Source organism: Poecilia reticulata, linkage group LG18, assembly GCF_000633615.1.
Source record: "Poecilia reticulata strain Guanapo linkage group LG18, Guppy_female_1.0+MT, whole genome shotgun sequence".
NCBI classification, from domain to species: domain Eukaryota; kingdom Metazoa; phylum Chordata; class Actinopteri; order Cyprinodontiformes; family Poeciliidae; genus Poecilia; species Poecilia reticulata.
In genome coordinates this window covers 11,283,265-11,298,946 of record NC_024348.1, presented here as the reverse complement: position 1 = coordinate 11,298,946, position 15,682 = coordinate 11,283,265, and the positions used below count along the sequence as shown (strand labels likewise).

Here is a 15,682-nt window from a genome sequence, read left to right as displayed (position 1 = left end):
CCATGTGAGTGTTGAAATCCCCCAGCAGAACAAGAAGTCTCTTGGAGGGACACTCTCCAGCACCCCTCCAACAACTCCAAAAAAGGTGCCCAATGTGAACTGCTACTTGTTGGCTTTTCTCCTTKGTAGGARATTAGCCAAYYTAYTGCCTTGCTGGCGAAGCCACTTGGAAACTCGTGACCTTAAATTTCCGGCATTTCTGCTTTCAGAAGGGACGTCCTCAAAAGAAACATCCACTTCTTCAACATCATTGCTTTCATGATGTTGTGGCTCAATTTGAACATGTTCTGAGCGTTCATCTGAATCCATTTCTTCTGATGTAGAACACTCAGAAATTCTGTCAAAAGGTGGCACGTAATTCTCCAAATTTAAATACCCCAGGATGGATGATTGCCTAGAGGAAAAAACCCTCCTGTTATAATTTTCGGAGAATTCAATGTCATCTTCTGTGAGAATTTCTGAAGAAGATGGTTTTTCTGACGAATGCTCAGAAACTTCTTCAAAATGTGCCACAACATTAGCAGCAGCTGTGTTAGAAGAAGGGATTTCCTTTGAGGCGACGTCCGTATCTGCAGCGTCCATGCCATCAAAATGGTTTGCGTAATTTTGAACTCTGTCTTCTGAGTTTCCATCAACAGAAGAAGCCTCTTCTACCAATGGATCCTCATAGACCGGTTCTAAATTTATCGCATCTTCCTGGCCGTCACAGCTCGTTTCAACGGCCAGGTCCATTTTGTCAAGGGGAACATTGACACTTGTACAGACATCAGTGTCTGCGTCCCCTGGACAAGTTTCCAAATGGAGTCCACAGATGTTTTCCAAAGTCACAGGATCTTCATCAGTAGAAGTTGCCAAACTTGTCAAGACACCTGAAGTGCCACTGACAAGGTTGGCAGAAGCGTCCATGTCACTTTGTACTTCATCTGCGTCCCCAGGGCATGTTTCTAAGTCCAGTCCACATTCAAAAGCCAYGCTATCTTCAGGGGTAWAATCGTTTAGAGGTGTCAATACCCCTGAAGCGGCACTGACAAGGTTGGTGGAAGCGTCCATGTCATCTTTTTCTTCATCTGTGTCCTSAGARCAAGTTTCCCAATTCATTGCACAGATGGTCTCCAAAGCCACGGCATCTTCAGGGGTGAAACTTGTTAATCTCGTCACAACACCTGAAATGCCACTGGCGATGTTGGCGGAAACGTCCGTGTGGCTTTGGTCCTCTGGAATTARCTMCTCAAACCCAAAATATCTCCACCTGATATTTTCTTCGCGGTCTTCGACAACATCTTCCTTATGTTGTCCTAGAAGTTTAAACTCAGAATTCTGACTTTAATTTTGACTTTAATCTCAGAATTCTGACTTCTGAGATTAAAGTCAGAATTCTGAGTTTAAAGTCAGAATTCTGACTTTTTTCTCAGAGATTAATGTGTATTAATCTCAGAATTCTGAGATTAAAGTCAGAACTGTTTTTTTTTTTTTTTCCAGTGGCCCTAATCCTCTTCCGTACATATTGCTCTAGCTGAAGTGACAAAAATAATAAATCTTTTTAAGGCGGTTAGCAAGCAACGTTTAGATGCGCACTACCGCCATCTACTGGTATTGAGTGGATCGGTGGAGAGTTGGATGTTTTTATCCTCACATCTTACTGAAAGTGTCACTTTAATTCACAATAAGACAATGTGTCTTTTTAAGATTGAAACATGAAAGTATGTCTGAAAGAAATTCAGTATGGTTTGATATGATACTAATCTTACAGCTTTACATGACAAAGACAAATAAAAGCAGGCAATATTTTATTTAGTAAAATGTGTGTCCTTTTCATCTTGTTTCTGCTTCAAGGTGTGAAGAAAACCCTCCTTACATAATGTTACATGTCCAAAACATATGGCTTCAAATAGTTAGTGTAGAGCTGAACCCAAGCAGATGTTGCCCACTTGGATCTGGTCTGGTTGGGGTAATAAATCACATTCAACTGTAGTGAAGTGCAGGTTGTATAAAGCAATATGAACATTATTCGTATTTGATAACAATTAATGTTGATTAAAATCTAATCTGACAGAGTAAAAAGAAAAGAAAAATAATAATCTGAGAAAAAATAATGTAACTCATGATCCTTGTGGTTCTGCTTTTGTGGTTTCTGTGAATTTCTTTATTTTTGTTAATTACTCACACACTGCTATAGGTCCTTCCTCCCTATGACTTATTCTCTTTCATTGTTTCTTGCGATTGAAGGATCACCAGATGGCATGTAGGCAAAAAAGTAGAATGCAAAAATAAAATGTAATTGCAAAACTAATTGCAAATTTCTTTTCTAAATACAATGGAAAGGTAGAGTCCATCAAGTATGAAGTCCAACAAAGAGCAAGAATATTAGCAAATCTGGTGAACTATGGTGAGAGGACAAATCAAAGTAGGGTGCAGCAAAAGTACTGATCTACCAGGATGTATATGCAGGAGAAATAATATCAGAAACGAATACATAAAATTACCTTACTTAAAAATATTTAAACATTTAATAAAATAACTAAGCTGAATTTCCTAAAAAGTGAATGTAGTTTCAATTCTTTTTATGATTACAATTTCTAGTGCTAATTTTTTTTTAGTTGTAACAATTTTATACAAACAAAGAAAGATTATGGCCATTGTTAAACTCAACAGAAACCCAACACAATATGTGCATAAAAAGATAATTATAGTAATCCTAATAAATTCAACTGAGTCCTGTAAAATAACCAAACAAACAGACAAATAAACATCTTAACCACTAGTTAGACGAAAGAGTCATGCATGATAGAATATAAAATAAGCAATGATCTTTTTTTTCCCTAAGTAAATACATCTGGCTGATAATATATTAAATTTAAGAGAACAAAGACAAAAGTAAATATTAACTAAAGAAACTGGACTGATCCTCCATTTCATCCTTGGATTTCTTCACGGTTTGATGATGCGAACTTTCAGGGAAAACTGTGATAAACCATGAGCTTTGAAGAACTGAAAAACAAAACACATTTCAATGCTGCAAAAGTCAATTAAATTCAAGTWAAATGATAGTAGAAAGATTTAAACTTCAATAAATATTGGTCTCACCTCCACTAAAACATCTTCCATCTCTGAATCTGATAGTTGTGTCTGAGAATTTAATTGAAGTTTCATTCTTATGATATAGCCTGTTGACACAAAAAGACATAATTAAATGATTATGTCAAAATATAACAATTTACAGGGCAATTTGGAGGATTTTCAATATAGTTCAGAAATGAACACTGGTGTAACAATGGCTTAATTATTTGGTAAAATATTTAACACAACTATTACCATCTAGTTTCCAGTAAGAGAGAGAAAATTGAGCTAATTGAAGCTTTTCACATAGATTTGATTGGATGGATCTCACCGATTGCTGACATTGACAGTTGATTATAAATCTTAACAATTTAAATCAAATTTGTTGAATAGGCTAATTTATTAAAAGAAGAAATAACTGCAAGGATCTTACAAATGGATTTACTTACTTGGTTCTTTAGTTGAAGAGCAAACAGATTTCAGCACAATGATGGTTGTCAACATAAAAATGAGAATATTGTATGAATTAACATCAAATATTTCTGGGGTCAAGAAGATTTTAACTAATATGTTTAGTGAAATATAATTAATGTAATTAATTTATTCAATTTGTGGCAGTTATTTCTTTAAATATGAAATAAAACCATTTGGAGCAAAATCTACTTCAAATTAAATAGTTTTGTTTTGTGTATTTCTGTCAGTGAAGTTAATATAATTAGGCAGTTTTTAAGTGAAAAGAACTTCCTGTGAAAGTCTGCCTTTCCTGTTGCAGTTGACTTGTAAAAGTGCGATCAGCAATGTTCAATTTCTATCCATTTACACATTATAAATAATCTCACCAAGGAAAGCTACAAGTTGTACTCCACTGCTTCTGATTGTCTCAAACACAGAGTACAGAGTGAATGTGTATCTGGTTCCAGGAGTGAGAGATGAAACAATGTGGGTCACTGGTCCATCTCCATCTGGTGCATTGATGTTTGTCTCTATGCCGTCACACTGGAGAACAAAGCTGGTGCTGTTGTTGATTTTATTCCACTGCAGGGTGATGCTGCTCTTATATTGTCCTGATTTTTTAAATCCTTCTACATTTTGAGGAGCTGAAATAGAAAAATTAGATGTTCAGAGATGTTCACACAAATGATTCACACAAGTGGCTTGTACTAGTGTGAGTCATTGGTCCAAGCCACCAAAGCTGAAAGCTTTTTATGCAGAGAAGCAGTGACTCTCCAGTTTCTGAAACATCTTACCTGTGACAGCTGTGAGTTGTACTCCACTGCTTCTGATGCCCTCAAACACAGAGATTAGAGTGAATGTGTATTTGGTTCCAGCAGTGAGAGATGAAACGGTGTGGATCACTGGTATATTTCCATCTGGTGCACTGATGTTTGTCTCTATGCCATCATACTGGAGAACAAAGTTGATGTTGTTGATTTTATTCCACTGCAGGGTGATGCTGGACTCATTTTGTCCTGAAATTGTAAATCCTCCTGCATTTTGAGGAGCTGATATAGAAAGAGATGTTCAGAAATTGTAGTTTGGATTTTTGCGATTGTTTTTTTTTTGTGTATCTATGAATTACCAGTGTCTTAATTGTAGCTCAGACAAAAACATGTCTAGTTCAATCAAACAATTACAGGTCCTTCTCAGAAAATTAGCATATTGTGATAAAGTTCATTATTTTCCATAATGTAAAGATAAAAATTAAACTGTCATATGTTTTAGATTCATTGCACACCAACTGAAATATTTCAGGTCTTTTATTGTTTTAATACTGATGATTTTGGCATAGAGCTCATGAAAACCCAAAATCCCTGTCTCAAAAAATTTGCATATCATGAAAAGGTTCTCTGAACGAGCAGTTAACCTCATCATCTGAATCAACGAAGTAACTCTAAACACCTGCAAAAGATTCCTGAGGCTCACAATATGCTAATTTTTTGAGAAGGACCTGTATGTAGAGCAGAGGGAATATATGATTGCTTTTTGCCATCTATGTTGTAAACACATTATTGATCTTTCCATCATCTCAACCATCTATATAACCCTTTTACCGTAAATTCTGGACTATAAGCTGCTACTTTTCCCCCCTCATTTTTTCCCCACTGCGGTCTACACTATGTTTCTTTTCTTTTTTCATCCCACCAAAAACATTTTCCCAGCAACAATAGACCAATCAAATTGATGAGTAGCTCACAGAGGTCCACTGATATTGTGCAATGACTCAAAAGCACATTCACTCAAAGATAGCAAAGACTTCCATCGGCCTCATTTCATAAATATGAATGAAGCACTTCTGACCTTTGACCCGTCTCTCACGCAAACTGTTAACAACAAAGAAATGAGTGACAAGATCCCCCAAGAGGATATATAGGAATGTTTTTCGTGCACAGTTTAGTAAAAAGCACAAGCAACGAAATTTGTGTTACTGATCCTTACATATATTTAAAAGTAGCTGTACATTTCTAAAAAAGCATTTACAGTATGCATGTATTTATGTTACCATATGGATTAATTTAAAAATTAAAACAATCATCATAATATCTTTATCTTATATCATAATAATAAATTTCTGATATTACAATGTACAAGCACAAAATTTATTTTCTTTCTAAAATTGCTACAGAGCGCACCTTTTACAGGTAGATATCTATAAGTCTTTTCCAAGGTTTTCTCCCATTTGTACCTTATTAAAATGATCCAAACATAGTGGCCCAATCCACCAAAGCTGACTGCTTTTGTTGCAGAGAAGCAGTGATTTTCCAGTCTCTGAAATATCTTACCTGTGACWGCAGTAAGTTGTACTCCACTGCTTTTAATGCCCTCAAACACAGAGAAGAGAATGAAAGTGTATTTGGTTCCAGCAGTGAGAGATGAAACTATGTGGATCACTGGTCCATCTCCATCTGGTGCATTGATGTTTGTCTGTGTGCCGCTAAACTGGAGAACAAAGCTGGTGCTGTTGTTGATTTTATTCCACTGCAGGGTGATGCTGCTCTCATCTTGTCCTGACTTTGTAAATCCTCCTGCATTTTGAGGAGCTGATAGAGAAAAATGAAATGCTCAGAAATGGTAAAGTTGAGATTTCTGCAGTTGGGTTTTCTTGTACATCTATGAGATGCAGGTATCTTAATTGTAGCTCAGACAAAAAAAAAAAAAAGGTCCAGGTCAATCAAACAATTATGTAGAGCAGAAGGAATATATGATTGGTTTTTGCCATCTATGTTATAAACATATTACTGATCTATCACATTTTTGAGCTTACAAAACTATAACGGGTTGTTTTATGTTCTCAGCCAGAGAAGAGAAATATAGTTCTATAGTTATAGTCATATTGTTCTCTTAGACATCTATGAGTCTTTTCCAGGGTTTTCTCCCAAATCACACAAACATAGTGGTCCAAGCCACCAAAGCTGACCGTCAGTGGAATATCTCACCTGTRACAGCTGTCAGYTGTCCTCCAYTGTTTCTCACATTTMCAGTCACAGTGTAGAGAGTGAATGTGTRTATGGTTCCAGCAGTCAGAGATGAGACTGTGTGAGTCACTGTTGCAGCTCCATCTGGAGCATTGATGTTTGTCTCTGTGCCGTCATACTGGAGAACAAAGCTGGTGGTGACCGCGCTCCACTGCAGAGTGATGCTGGTCTCACTTTGTGTCAGAACTATGAAGGGTGGAATTTCTAATGCAGATAAATACAACATGAATTACAATATAAATCATTATTTTTCTTTTACCAAACATAAAGATTATGCTACATATTTGGTTCGGTTAAGAAAGTAACTGAAATTTCAAAAAAATCTAACGATGAGGGTTTGTGTATGTGTGCACATTGAAATCATCTGGTTGTAAAAGGAAAACAGATCATTTTAAATTATTTATAAATTATTACCATAAAAAAGTACCTGTACAATATGCCAGATTGCAGGAAGATGGCAGTTGAACTTTGTAGACATAGAATCCAGAACAAAGTTTGATCTGGATGGTGTTTGAGGCAAAATATAAGCAGGAACCCGACCAGGAACCAAATACATTGCGAGTTACGATTTCATTAAGCTGGACTGGATGAGCCCCGTTTATCCACAAAGTAGCATGAGTTCCGCATCGGTATTCTGCTACACATTTCTCTGGCATCCGAGCGCTGCTCTGCCCCAAATAAAAGCGATACCAACCACTCCAGACAATGTTTCGGTCACAGTGTAAGACTGAATAGTCTGTATTCTCTGTTGAACGCCAGGCATCATTCACCACAGTGTATGTGGCACAGGGGTCAACACATTCAACAACTCCATTGGTGGTGATGCACTCTGTGCCTGAAGCACAACAATCACAGCCGGTACAAGAAGCTTGGTCATCATCAAATACATGTGGAAAAAACAGAAGATAAACATTATAAGTTTAAAGATACCAAATACTTCTGCTTTCATTTTGACCTATCAGATTTTGAGAGAATGTGGGTGAAGAGGTTTTCCTGCACCTGACAATAGATTAGCAGCTAAGTAAGATCATAATATCTTCTATAATTTCTTATCACGAAATGCAATGTCACAGTCTGACAGGTTGAAATCCAGTTACAATTTTCCTTCAGAGTCTCTGATCTTTGCTGTGAACAATGATCAGAAAGTTCTCACTCCATTTCATTTTGAAACTGTTGCTCCTGTTATGTTTTAGACACAACACTGCAAATAAAACTCACTAAGAAATTTTATGACCAATTTCACTTTGCTGTGGTTCAAAGGAGACTCGTGTTTAGTTGTTACACAGTAAGCTCAATGAGAAAATTATTCCCCAAATCTTTTCTCAAACTCAGACGTCTTGAACAACCAACCAAAAGACTGCAGATAAAACTAACAGATATCTGGTGTGAAAAAGTCTCTTTCATAATAAGATGTAAAGTCTTACCAGTAGCCACAGAGATCAATGAAGTTTGTAGAAAAACTACCATTAAAACAGAAACAAAATATGAAAACAGCAAATCAATACATTTGAAATTAGACATTTACATATAATATATTAAAAACAATTTGCTAGATTCCCGAATAATAGCAGAGAAAACCTTTTTATGTAACTTTAAGTAAGTCAAGTAAAATCAGTTAAACTGTTACAGAAATCTCAGTGGGATGTCATTGATTTGTTAGACAAGATCATAGTTAAATCCAGGTGGACCTGTAGTGTAAACACACCGCTTAAATGTTTGACATCATGTAAAAGTTTAAACAAATCAGTCAGGCTATCATAAACAGTATAAACAAATCTGATTTGTCCTTTTGACTTTGCAAAGATGCTGAAGTAGTCTCATTTTCCAATATCAGCTAAAGCAACATTTAACGAGGAAGATCACATTATCCACTGGCAACATGAAGAACCCAGATTATAGTTTGAAACAAAAACCTTAATTTTTAATGATAACTGAAGTGTTTTTTTTTTTTCAGATATTGTTATATCTGTAGAAAAAAGGTGGAATTTCATAAACATATTCCATCATCAATTGAAGACATCATCCTGAAAGTTGTAGCTCAACAACAAATTAGTCTTTTGAATGGTAAATGACATTATTATTTTTTTTAGATTAACATGAAAGAACAGCAAAGTTAATGTTTTGGAGTAGCCATCACAAAACCCTGGTGTAAGACCAATAGAAACATTTGTTCAAGCTATAAACAAAATTTACACTACTAGAAATTGTAAATAATATTGGTAATTCTAATGTACCTAAAAGTTGAGGAAAGGTTTGAACCCATGCATTGAGGTGAACGTGCCAATCACACCTCATGTACATTTTCATGTACACTGTGAAAATGCACATTTTCATAGTGTACATGTGCACTATGAAAATGTACATAGTGCACATATGTTCAACACATTACTTTAATTTTAACCTTTTTCTTATGTTGCATCTCTGCCTCACTTTTCCTCTGTGGAAGAAACGCTAAAAGAAAAAAGACTTTAAGTTGTTAGAATAAGAAAAACAACAGACACAAACCTGAGAGCCCAAACAGGATGAGCCTGTAATCCATCAGTGAAAGCTTGAGATAAAATGAAGTATCAAGAAAATACGTTCTACATCCAAACACTATAAATGCATTTCACAACACAGACAAGCAGATGACAGCTTCAAGGCTTCAAGGCACACAGAGACAAAGTCTTGAGATGCTCTGCATGTTTAAAGGTACTATAGATGGGCGTGGCATTCATGGAAGAGATTCATTTTCCATGAATGCCACATATACATATATTGTCACTTTGCAGGATGTGTGACAGTAAAAGGACACGGAAATGATGAAAACATATTAGTGTCATTTAAGTTGCTAGAGTTCAACATTTATAGAGTTCATAGAAGGAGAAGTTGAATCATTATTTCTGTTTTATCGCTAACATTATAGTTTGTGAGACTGAGAAAAGGAAAAGGACTGTGAAACAGGAAAAGCTTAAAAATACCTAGGGCTCAATGAGGAAACGCCAGAGTTGTGGAATGTTGAGGCTTTAGCAGGACAGCTGAGACTGGGACCTCAAAACCACAGAGAGTTTCATCAGATTCCACCACCAACATCTGAGATCTCTTTAATTAGCACAACCAGCTAACGAGCTATAGAACCGTTAAGGTCCAGAGAACCTAGAGAACCAAAGCTTTGCATGACATGGAAATGGAGTCTATTTTATATCACAACTGTAACTGATACTGTAAATAATCATTTCCTGTGGAATGGATCTGCCATAGATAACTTTTTGGAAAATGAAAGTAAAGAAGCATCTTACACAGTGTGTAGGGTAGTGGTTTCCAAAGTGTGGGGCGCGCCCCCTGGGGGAGCACAGTGCCATTGCAGGAGGGTGGGGTGGCGTGATGAACATGGGTCAGGAGGGAAGGGAGGGATTTTATTGTAATCCAAAGAGGGGCCCAGAAGAAAATCTTTGGGAATCACTGGTCTAGATGATATTAGAGCAAACAAGAGAAATGCAGGGTGTGCATTGTTCCATTTGCCTTTGTACTTATAAGCATTGGACATTTACAAATTTCTGTGCAAAGAAGATAAGAAACTTTGCAATGCAAAGCAGAAAGTATGAATGAAGCACCTTGTAAAAGAGCAAAAACAGTGCTACAGTCTGGAACATAAAACAAGGTGTTTCTGAGAAACCAATGTTTTTGTTCTTCGCACGGAAAGTTGTTTCTGCCATGCAGGGGCGACGGTGGATCAGAGGGCAGTAGTTCATGTAATTATCACTTCACTTGATCTTTAACCACAACAGCTTAATATGAAATCAAACTAAATATGAAATCTAGCTAAAAATCTGCAGAAACAGATTTTTAGCTTCTGTTCTTTGCTTCTGTGACTGCATTTTAAGACGGTCCAGTTTTTATGTTTTTGTCGCCCCCTGCTGGACTTGTTGGGGTGACTGATTTGTGGTCGCTTTTCCTTTCTCTTGTTTTAACTGATATTTTGCTCTTGAGAGCAGGTGACGGATCGGTGCACACCTGAACAAACACATGAACAAGGAGGGAAAGAGAAAAACAAACCCAGGAGTAATCAAATATTTTCTATTTAGTAAAATAATCACAAGAGTAGCCATGGTTGTTAAATGTTTCTGACATAGCCATGAATTACATATTTTTATCCTCGTGTCTTACTGAAAGTCAGGGCCGGCCCAAGCCTCCATGGGGCCCTAAGCGAAATTTAGTTTTGGGGCCCTCTTGTTCTGCTAACTGGCTGCAATCAGCAGTCTGATCATTAGATCATTCACACACCTGCTATAAACTTATTGCATCTCTGGTAGTGCTGTTTACATTGCATAAAATAGGATACATTTATTTGCCAGCTGATTTATCAACCAGTTGATTTCTGGGCGCCGATTTCCTTAATTTTGGGGGATCATGATTCATGATTGGCCGATACTTACACGTGAAGCCCATTTTATCCCATAATCCTATCTTTGTCAGCAAAGGTTTATAAATTAGTCTCTGTCCTCTTTTGCTCTACAGTGAGAGGTTTGACACACAGACCGACCCACCAGGTCAGGTCTGCACGTTTACAGTTAACAATATTCATCCCACTCTTGCCAACTCAGTGTCTTTCTTGCTATATTTAGCAACATTTCATACAAAAGAAAATTCATATCAGCCGACATCAAAATCGGCAGGTCAGGCTTTTTAAAGATCGGTAACCAGGGATCGGCCAGAAAACTGCAATCAGTGCAGCCCTACACACATATTCATGACATTATTTGATTTAATAAATTTCTCATAAGCGTTACTCCAATAGCTAAAAATGTAATTTATATCAGGTGAGTCTTTTTTCAACTTATAAGTTGATGTATAAATAATGTTTGTTTTAGCCACAAAATGATTATGCTCAGCAGCAAACAACATATCCCCAACTACAGCATAGAGCAGCTCATCGACGTAGCAGCTATGTAGCCTGACGTAAACATTTTACTAGACAATGTCAAACACTGAGAATTTTTAATTATCAAAACACGGCGTTTTGAAGCCAAAAATACCTCAGAAATATACCGAGCCAACCATGAGAATAAACTCTAATTTAAAGTTTAAACTGTTTCACACAAACACAAAGACGCTAGCATAAATGTTTGGCTGTTGAACTGGACCGTTCCAGGTCGCTATCAAGCAGCTTTACTAATCTTTTACATTACATTACATTACCAAGGCACATTAAAACAAACCTTTATCTTGGCTTTTTTCTATTCTTCATCTTTTTCTCCCTCCCTGAAGGATAAGTCCTTTTTTAAAACATTGCTTTGCTTAACTTCTGACCGGAGCTTTGGACGTTAGGATGCGCTCTGCACATTGCACAGCAGCTCATGATACCGGCGAAGACTGAGGTACCTTCCCCGGCCACCAGGGCCCCCAAGAGCAATTTATAATTTTCTTTTTATTCACAAAATAATTTCTACATACATTAACTATAACTAATATATATTATTGTAAAAACAAATCAAATAAAAAAGTGAAATTGTGCGCTTTTGATATTATGACATAGAAATTGCTAAAAAAAACAAAAAACAAAACAAAGATCAGCTCCACTGGGGGGATGAGGGGGTGGGAGGGGAGGGCTTAGTGGCCTTGGGGCCCTAGGCGGCTGCTTAGTTTGCTTGTGCCTTGTGCTGGCCCTGCTGAAAGTGTCACTTTGATTCATAATAAGACAATGGTTTTTTTTTAAGACTGAAACATAAAAGTATGTTTGAAAAAAATCCAGTATGGTTCGATATGGTGCTAATCTTCCATCTTAACATGACAACAAATAAAGAACAGCAGGCAATATTTTATTTATCTGTGTCTTGTGTAACCCAGTGTTAAAAACACAAGTAAAATGAATAGATGTTGATTTAATATCTTATACTACAACGAGATTAAAAAGTAAAGTTTAAAAAAAGAATATGTTTGTAAATATGTTCATAAATATTGATAAAAAAGTGCTAAAATAAAATTCTTTTAAACCTGTGAACTATCCCTTTAGTGATTGCTTTTAGTGACAGTTCAAACAACCAATAACTGGCACCGATTGATTTCACATCAGCCAATCAGGTTGATTGACCCGCCCCTTTAACTGCAGCGCTGAGATTTAGCTCAGATTGCGTTTAACTCCCTTGAGAGCTGACGGTTGTCACGTAAATTACCTAGAAGATTGCGTTAAATTCTTTGAAGAATCCTGGAAATTGGTAAGACAATGTTAAATTAGTATCGCTGAATTCATAATTCAAAATAGTGAATCTGTTTTTTTTTATTTTTTATTTATTAGATCTCCAAAAGCTTCTGTTCTAACACCTGACGTCCGGAAAAAATCCCTGGTAGTTGTGTAGCATTGAAGCATCGGTGAGTAATCGCACGCGCTCAGCCGTTGGCCCAGTAAATTCGCTAAAAAAATTGGCTAAAATACCTAATAACTGTTCATATTTAATAAAAATAAAATTGTATTGTAAACTTTATATCATTATTATTGTGTATGTTGTATTTTTTCAATGTAAATATACTTCTTTTTCTATTAGTACATGTTTTAATATTTCAACGTTGTTAATGTGATGGTGCTGTAATGTGTTCTTATTACTTAGGAACTTTCTGTTCTCTGTGGGTCAGAGCTAATGCGGGTTTCTAATCCACATTTTGAATGTTCGATTTAGTGTTATAGATGTACTTTGGCACTTTTAGTTTGAAATTTGAATTGTTGCTTAAGCTTTATTGATATTAGCGTCCTGAATTTTAAGATGCTTTACTTTGACCTTCTTCCAGGTCAGGTTTTTTTTTTTTCTCATGGTGCACTTTTGAAGCATTGTGCCCAGAGACATCAAGATCACCTTCACAAGAACTAGGATGGCGAGCCCCAGCCCAGAGGACCGAGTGAACCGGTAGATGGTGACCCGACTGGTCACCAGCCGTGAAACTCTGAAAAAATATTTCACAAACACATTGGAAAGACTAAACAAACTTGGAATGAACATTTGACAGACATCAAAAAGACTGGGTTATTTATTTACATTTTTTTTTAAAAAGCGCGCAATTTTTGTTTATTTGTACAATGTGGATCCACAAATGTTTATATTAAATTCAACTTTTTTTATATACATTGTGTGCTCTCCTCTGTTGCTCATAACTAGGCTCCCGTGAATTTAGAATCTCCTGATCAGGCCCAACTTCCTTACAGTTTTGTAGTGATGGTATTAGTAAGGTACATTAACTTAACTTGCCATCTACTATTAAAGGTATTTAAAGTAACCTTTCTTGTGGGTTGCACTTGCTCAACTTGTTTCTGCTTATTAAGATAATCCAAGGTGTGACGAAAAACCTTCTTACATAATGTTACCAAAACATGTGGCCTCAAATAGTTAGTGTAGAGCTGAACCCAAGCAGATGTTGCCCACTTGGATCTGGACTAGCAGGGTTAAAATCACTTTAAACTGCAATAAAGAGTAGGTTTCAYAGAGCAATGATAAATTGACCAGAGTAAAGTCTGATCACCAAATAATGTTGATTAAATTCTAATCTGACAGAGAATAACAATCAGGAAATAAAGTTTTTTTCTTTCCATTTAGTACTCTGACAGTCAATAATGAGAACTGATCTATGGGGAAGGTCATTTCTTAACCCTATAAAGTCTGACCCATCAAAAATAGTCAGAAAATAAAATTTTTTTAGAACTAGGATCTTCATGAAGCCTTGAAGCAAAATCCAATTTTTTATTTTTTTTTTGCAATGTCATTTATTTTATAAGATCATTTTTGTATCACATTTGACTCGCTATGTTCTTCCTCTTTGAGTTAGTTGCATGTTTTTTCTTTCAAGCAGTTTTATGTGCTTTTTGAGTTTAGTAATTATAAGGACTGCCTCTAGATGGAGGCCTCGTCATTATCTCCAGTTGCAACAGATAGTTTTTTATTCTGTTTTACATAAAACAAAAGCCAAGAAAAAAAAAGAAAAATAATCATCTGAGAAAAACAGTGTAGTAACTCATGATCCTTGTGGCTGTTTTTGTATTTTCTGTGAATTTCTTTATTTTTTTCTTCATTATTAAGAAATTATGCACACACCTTCCTCTTTCATTGTTTTTTGCAAATGTAGCCTTGGCAAAAATTCTATCTGGGAGACCCATTACCACGCCTCAGCCAACCAGGACCAGATCATTGCTCTGCTCCAGCCAATCACCTTGCAAGAGCTCCTTCAAAAGGCCAATCAACCTCGGATCCACCAGCTGCAGACGTGCTTCGACCCACCCCCTCCCCGTCTCCACCCTCATCCTGCCAGGCATCTTCCAGGCTCCCTGCAGGCTCCTTCCCCTCTAAGCTGTGCTCCACCGCCAGTAACTGGGCCCGGGGGAAGACTACCCTGAGCTTCGCCCTGAGCCAATAATCCAAGCTTGCAGCGATTCCCAGCTAGCACGTCTTCTGCCGGTGTCCGAGCGCCAAGTTCTCGGTCCAATAAACCGTCTAACTGCTGTTTTTTTTCTCCGTGTGAGTCTCTACAGATTGAATTGAAGGTTCAGCAAATGACATGTTGGCACAAAATGAAATGCAAAAATAACATTTAATTGCAAAACTAAATACAATGGAAAGGTAGAGTCCGTCAAATATAAAGACCAAGAATATTAGCAAATCTGGTGAACTATAAAGGAAGAATCAAAGTAGGGTGCAGCAAAAGTACTGATCTCACCAGGATGTATATGCAAGAGAAATAATATCAGAAAAGAATAAATAAAATTACCTAAAAATATTTAATAAAACAACTAAGCTGAATTTCATAAAAAGTGAATTTAGTTTCACTTCTTTTGATAGCAATTTTTCACCTCATGATCTAAATGTGGCAATTTTGTGTCATTTTTATCAGCTATAACAATTTTCTTCAAACAAACAAAGATTATGGCCATTATTAAGCTCAACAAAAACCCAACTAATATATACACACACACACATATATATATATACATATATATAAACAGAAAACATCTTAACCACTAGTTAGACGAAAGAGTCATGCATGATAGAATATTAAATGAGCAATGATCTTTTTTTCCCATAAGTAAATACATGTGGATGATAATATATTAAATTTAAGAGAACAAAGACAAAAGTAAATATTAACTAAAGAAACTGGACTGATCCTCCATTTCATCCTTGGATTTCTTCACG

General features: G+C 36.4%; 1 protein-coding gene and 1 long non-coding RNA gene across 3 annotated transcripts in view; one reads left to right on the top strand and one right to left on the bottom strand.

Annotated features, from left to right (window-relative positions):
* Positions 1–2,528: 2,528 nt before the first annotated feature.
* LOC103480549 (receptor-type tyrosine-protein phosphatase H-like) overlaps positions 2,529–15,682 on the bottom strand; it is a 49,968-nt gene continuing 36,814 nt past the window's right edge. The window contains exons 3-8 of one of the 2 annotated variants that reach the window (XM_008435528.2): positions 5,838–6,095; positions 4,305–4,559; positions 3,897–4,154; positions 3,507–3,512; positions 3,085–3,164; positions 2,529–2,988 (exon numbers count right to left, since the gene is read on the bottom strand). In XM_008435528.2, coding sequence (XP_008433750.1) covers positions 2,929–2,988; positions 3,085–3,164; positions 3,507–3,512; positions 3,897–4,154; positions 4,305–4,559; positions 5,838–6,095 — 917 coding nt within the window. In that variant the 3' untranslated portion in view covers positions 2,529–2,928. The remainder of the gene's footprint in view (positions 2,989–3,084; positions 3,165–3,506; positions 3,513–3,896; positions 4,155–4,304; positions 4,560–5,837; positions 6,096–15,682) is intronic. The other variant, XM_017310248.1, reaches the window with a different exon arrangement.
* LOC103480547 (uncharacterized) lies at positions 12,632–14,993 on the top strand. The gene is made up of 3 exons (XR_536114.2): positions 12,632–12,724; positions 12,805–12,878; positions 13,293–14,993. It is a non-coding gene; the product is annotated as an uncharacterized LOC103480547 (long non-coding RNA).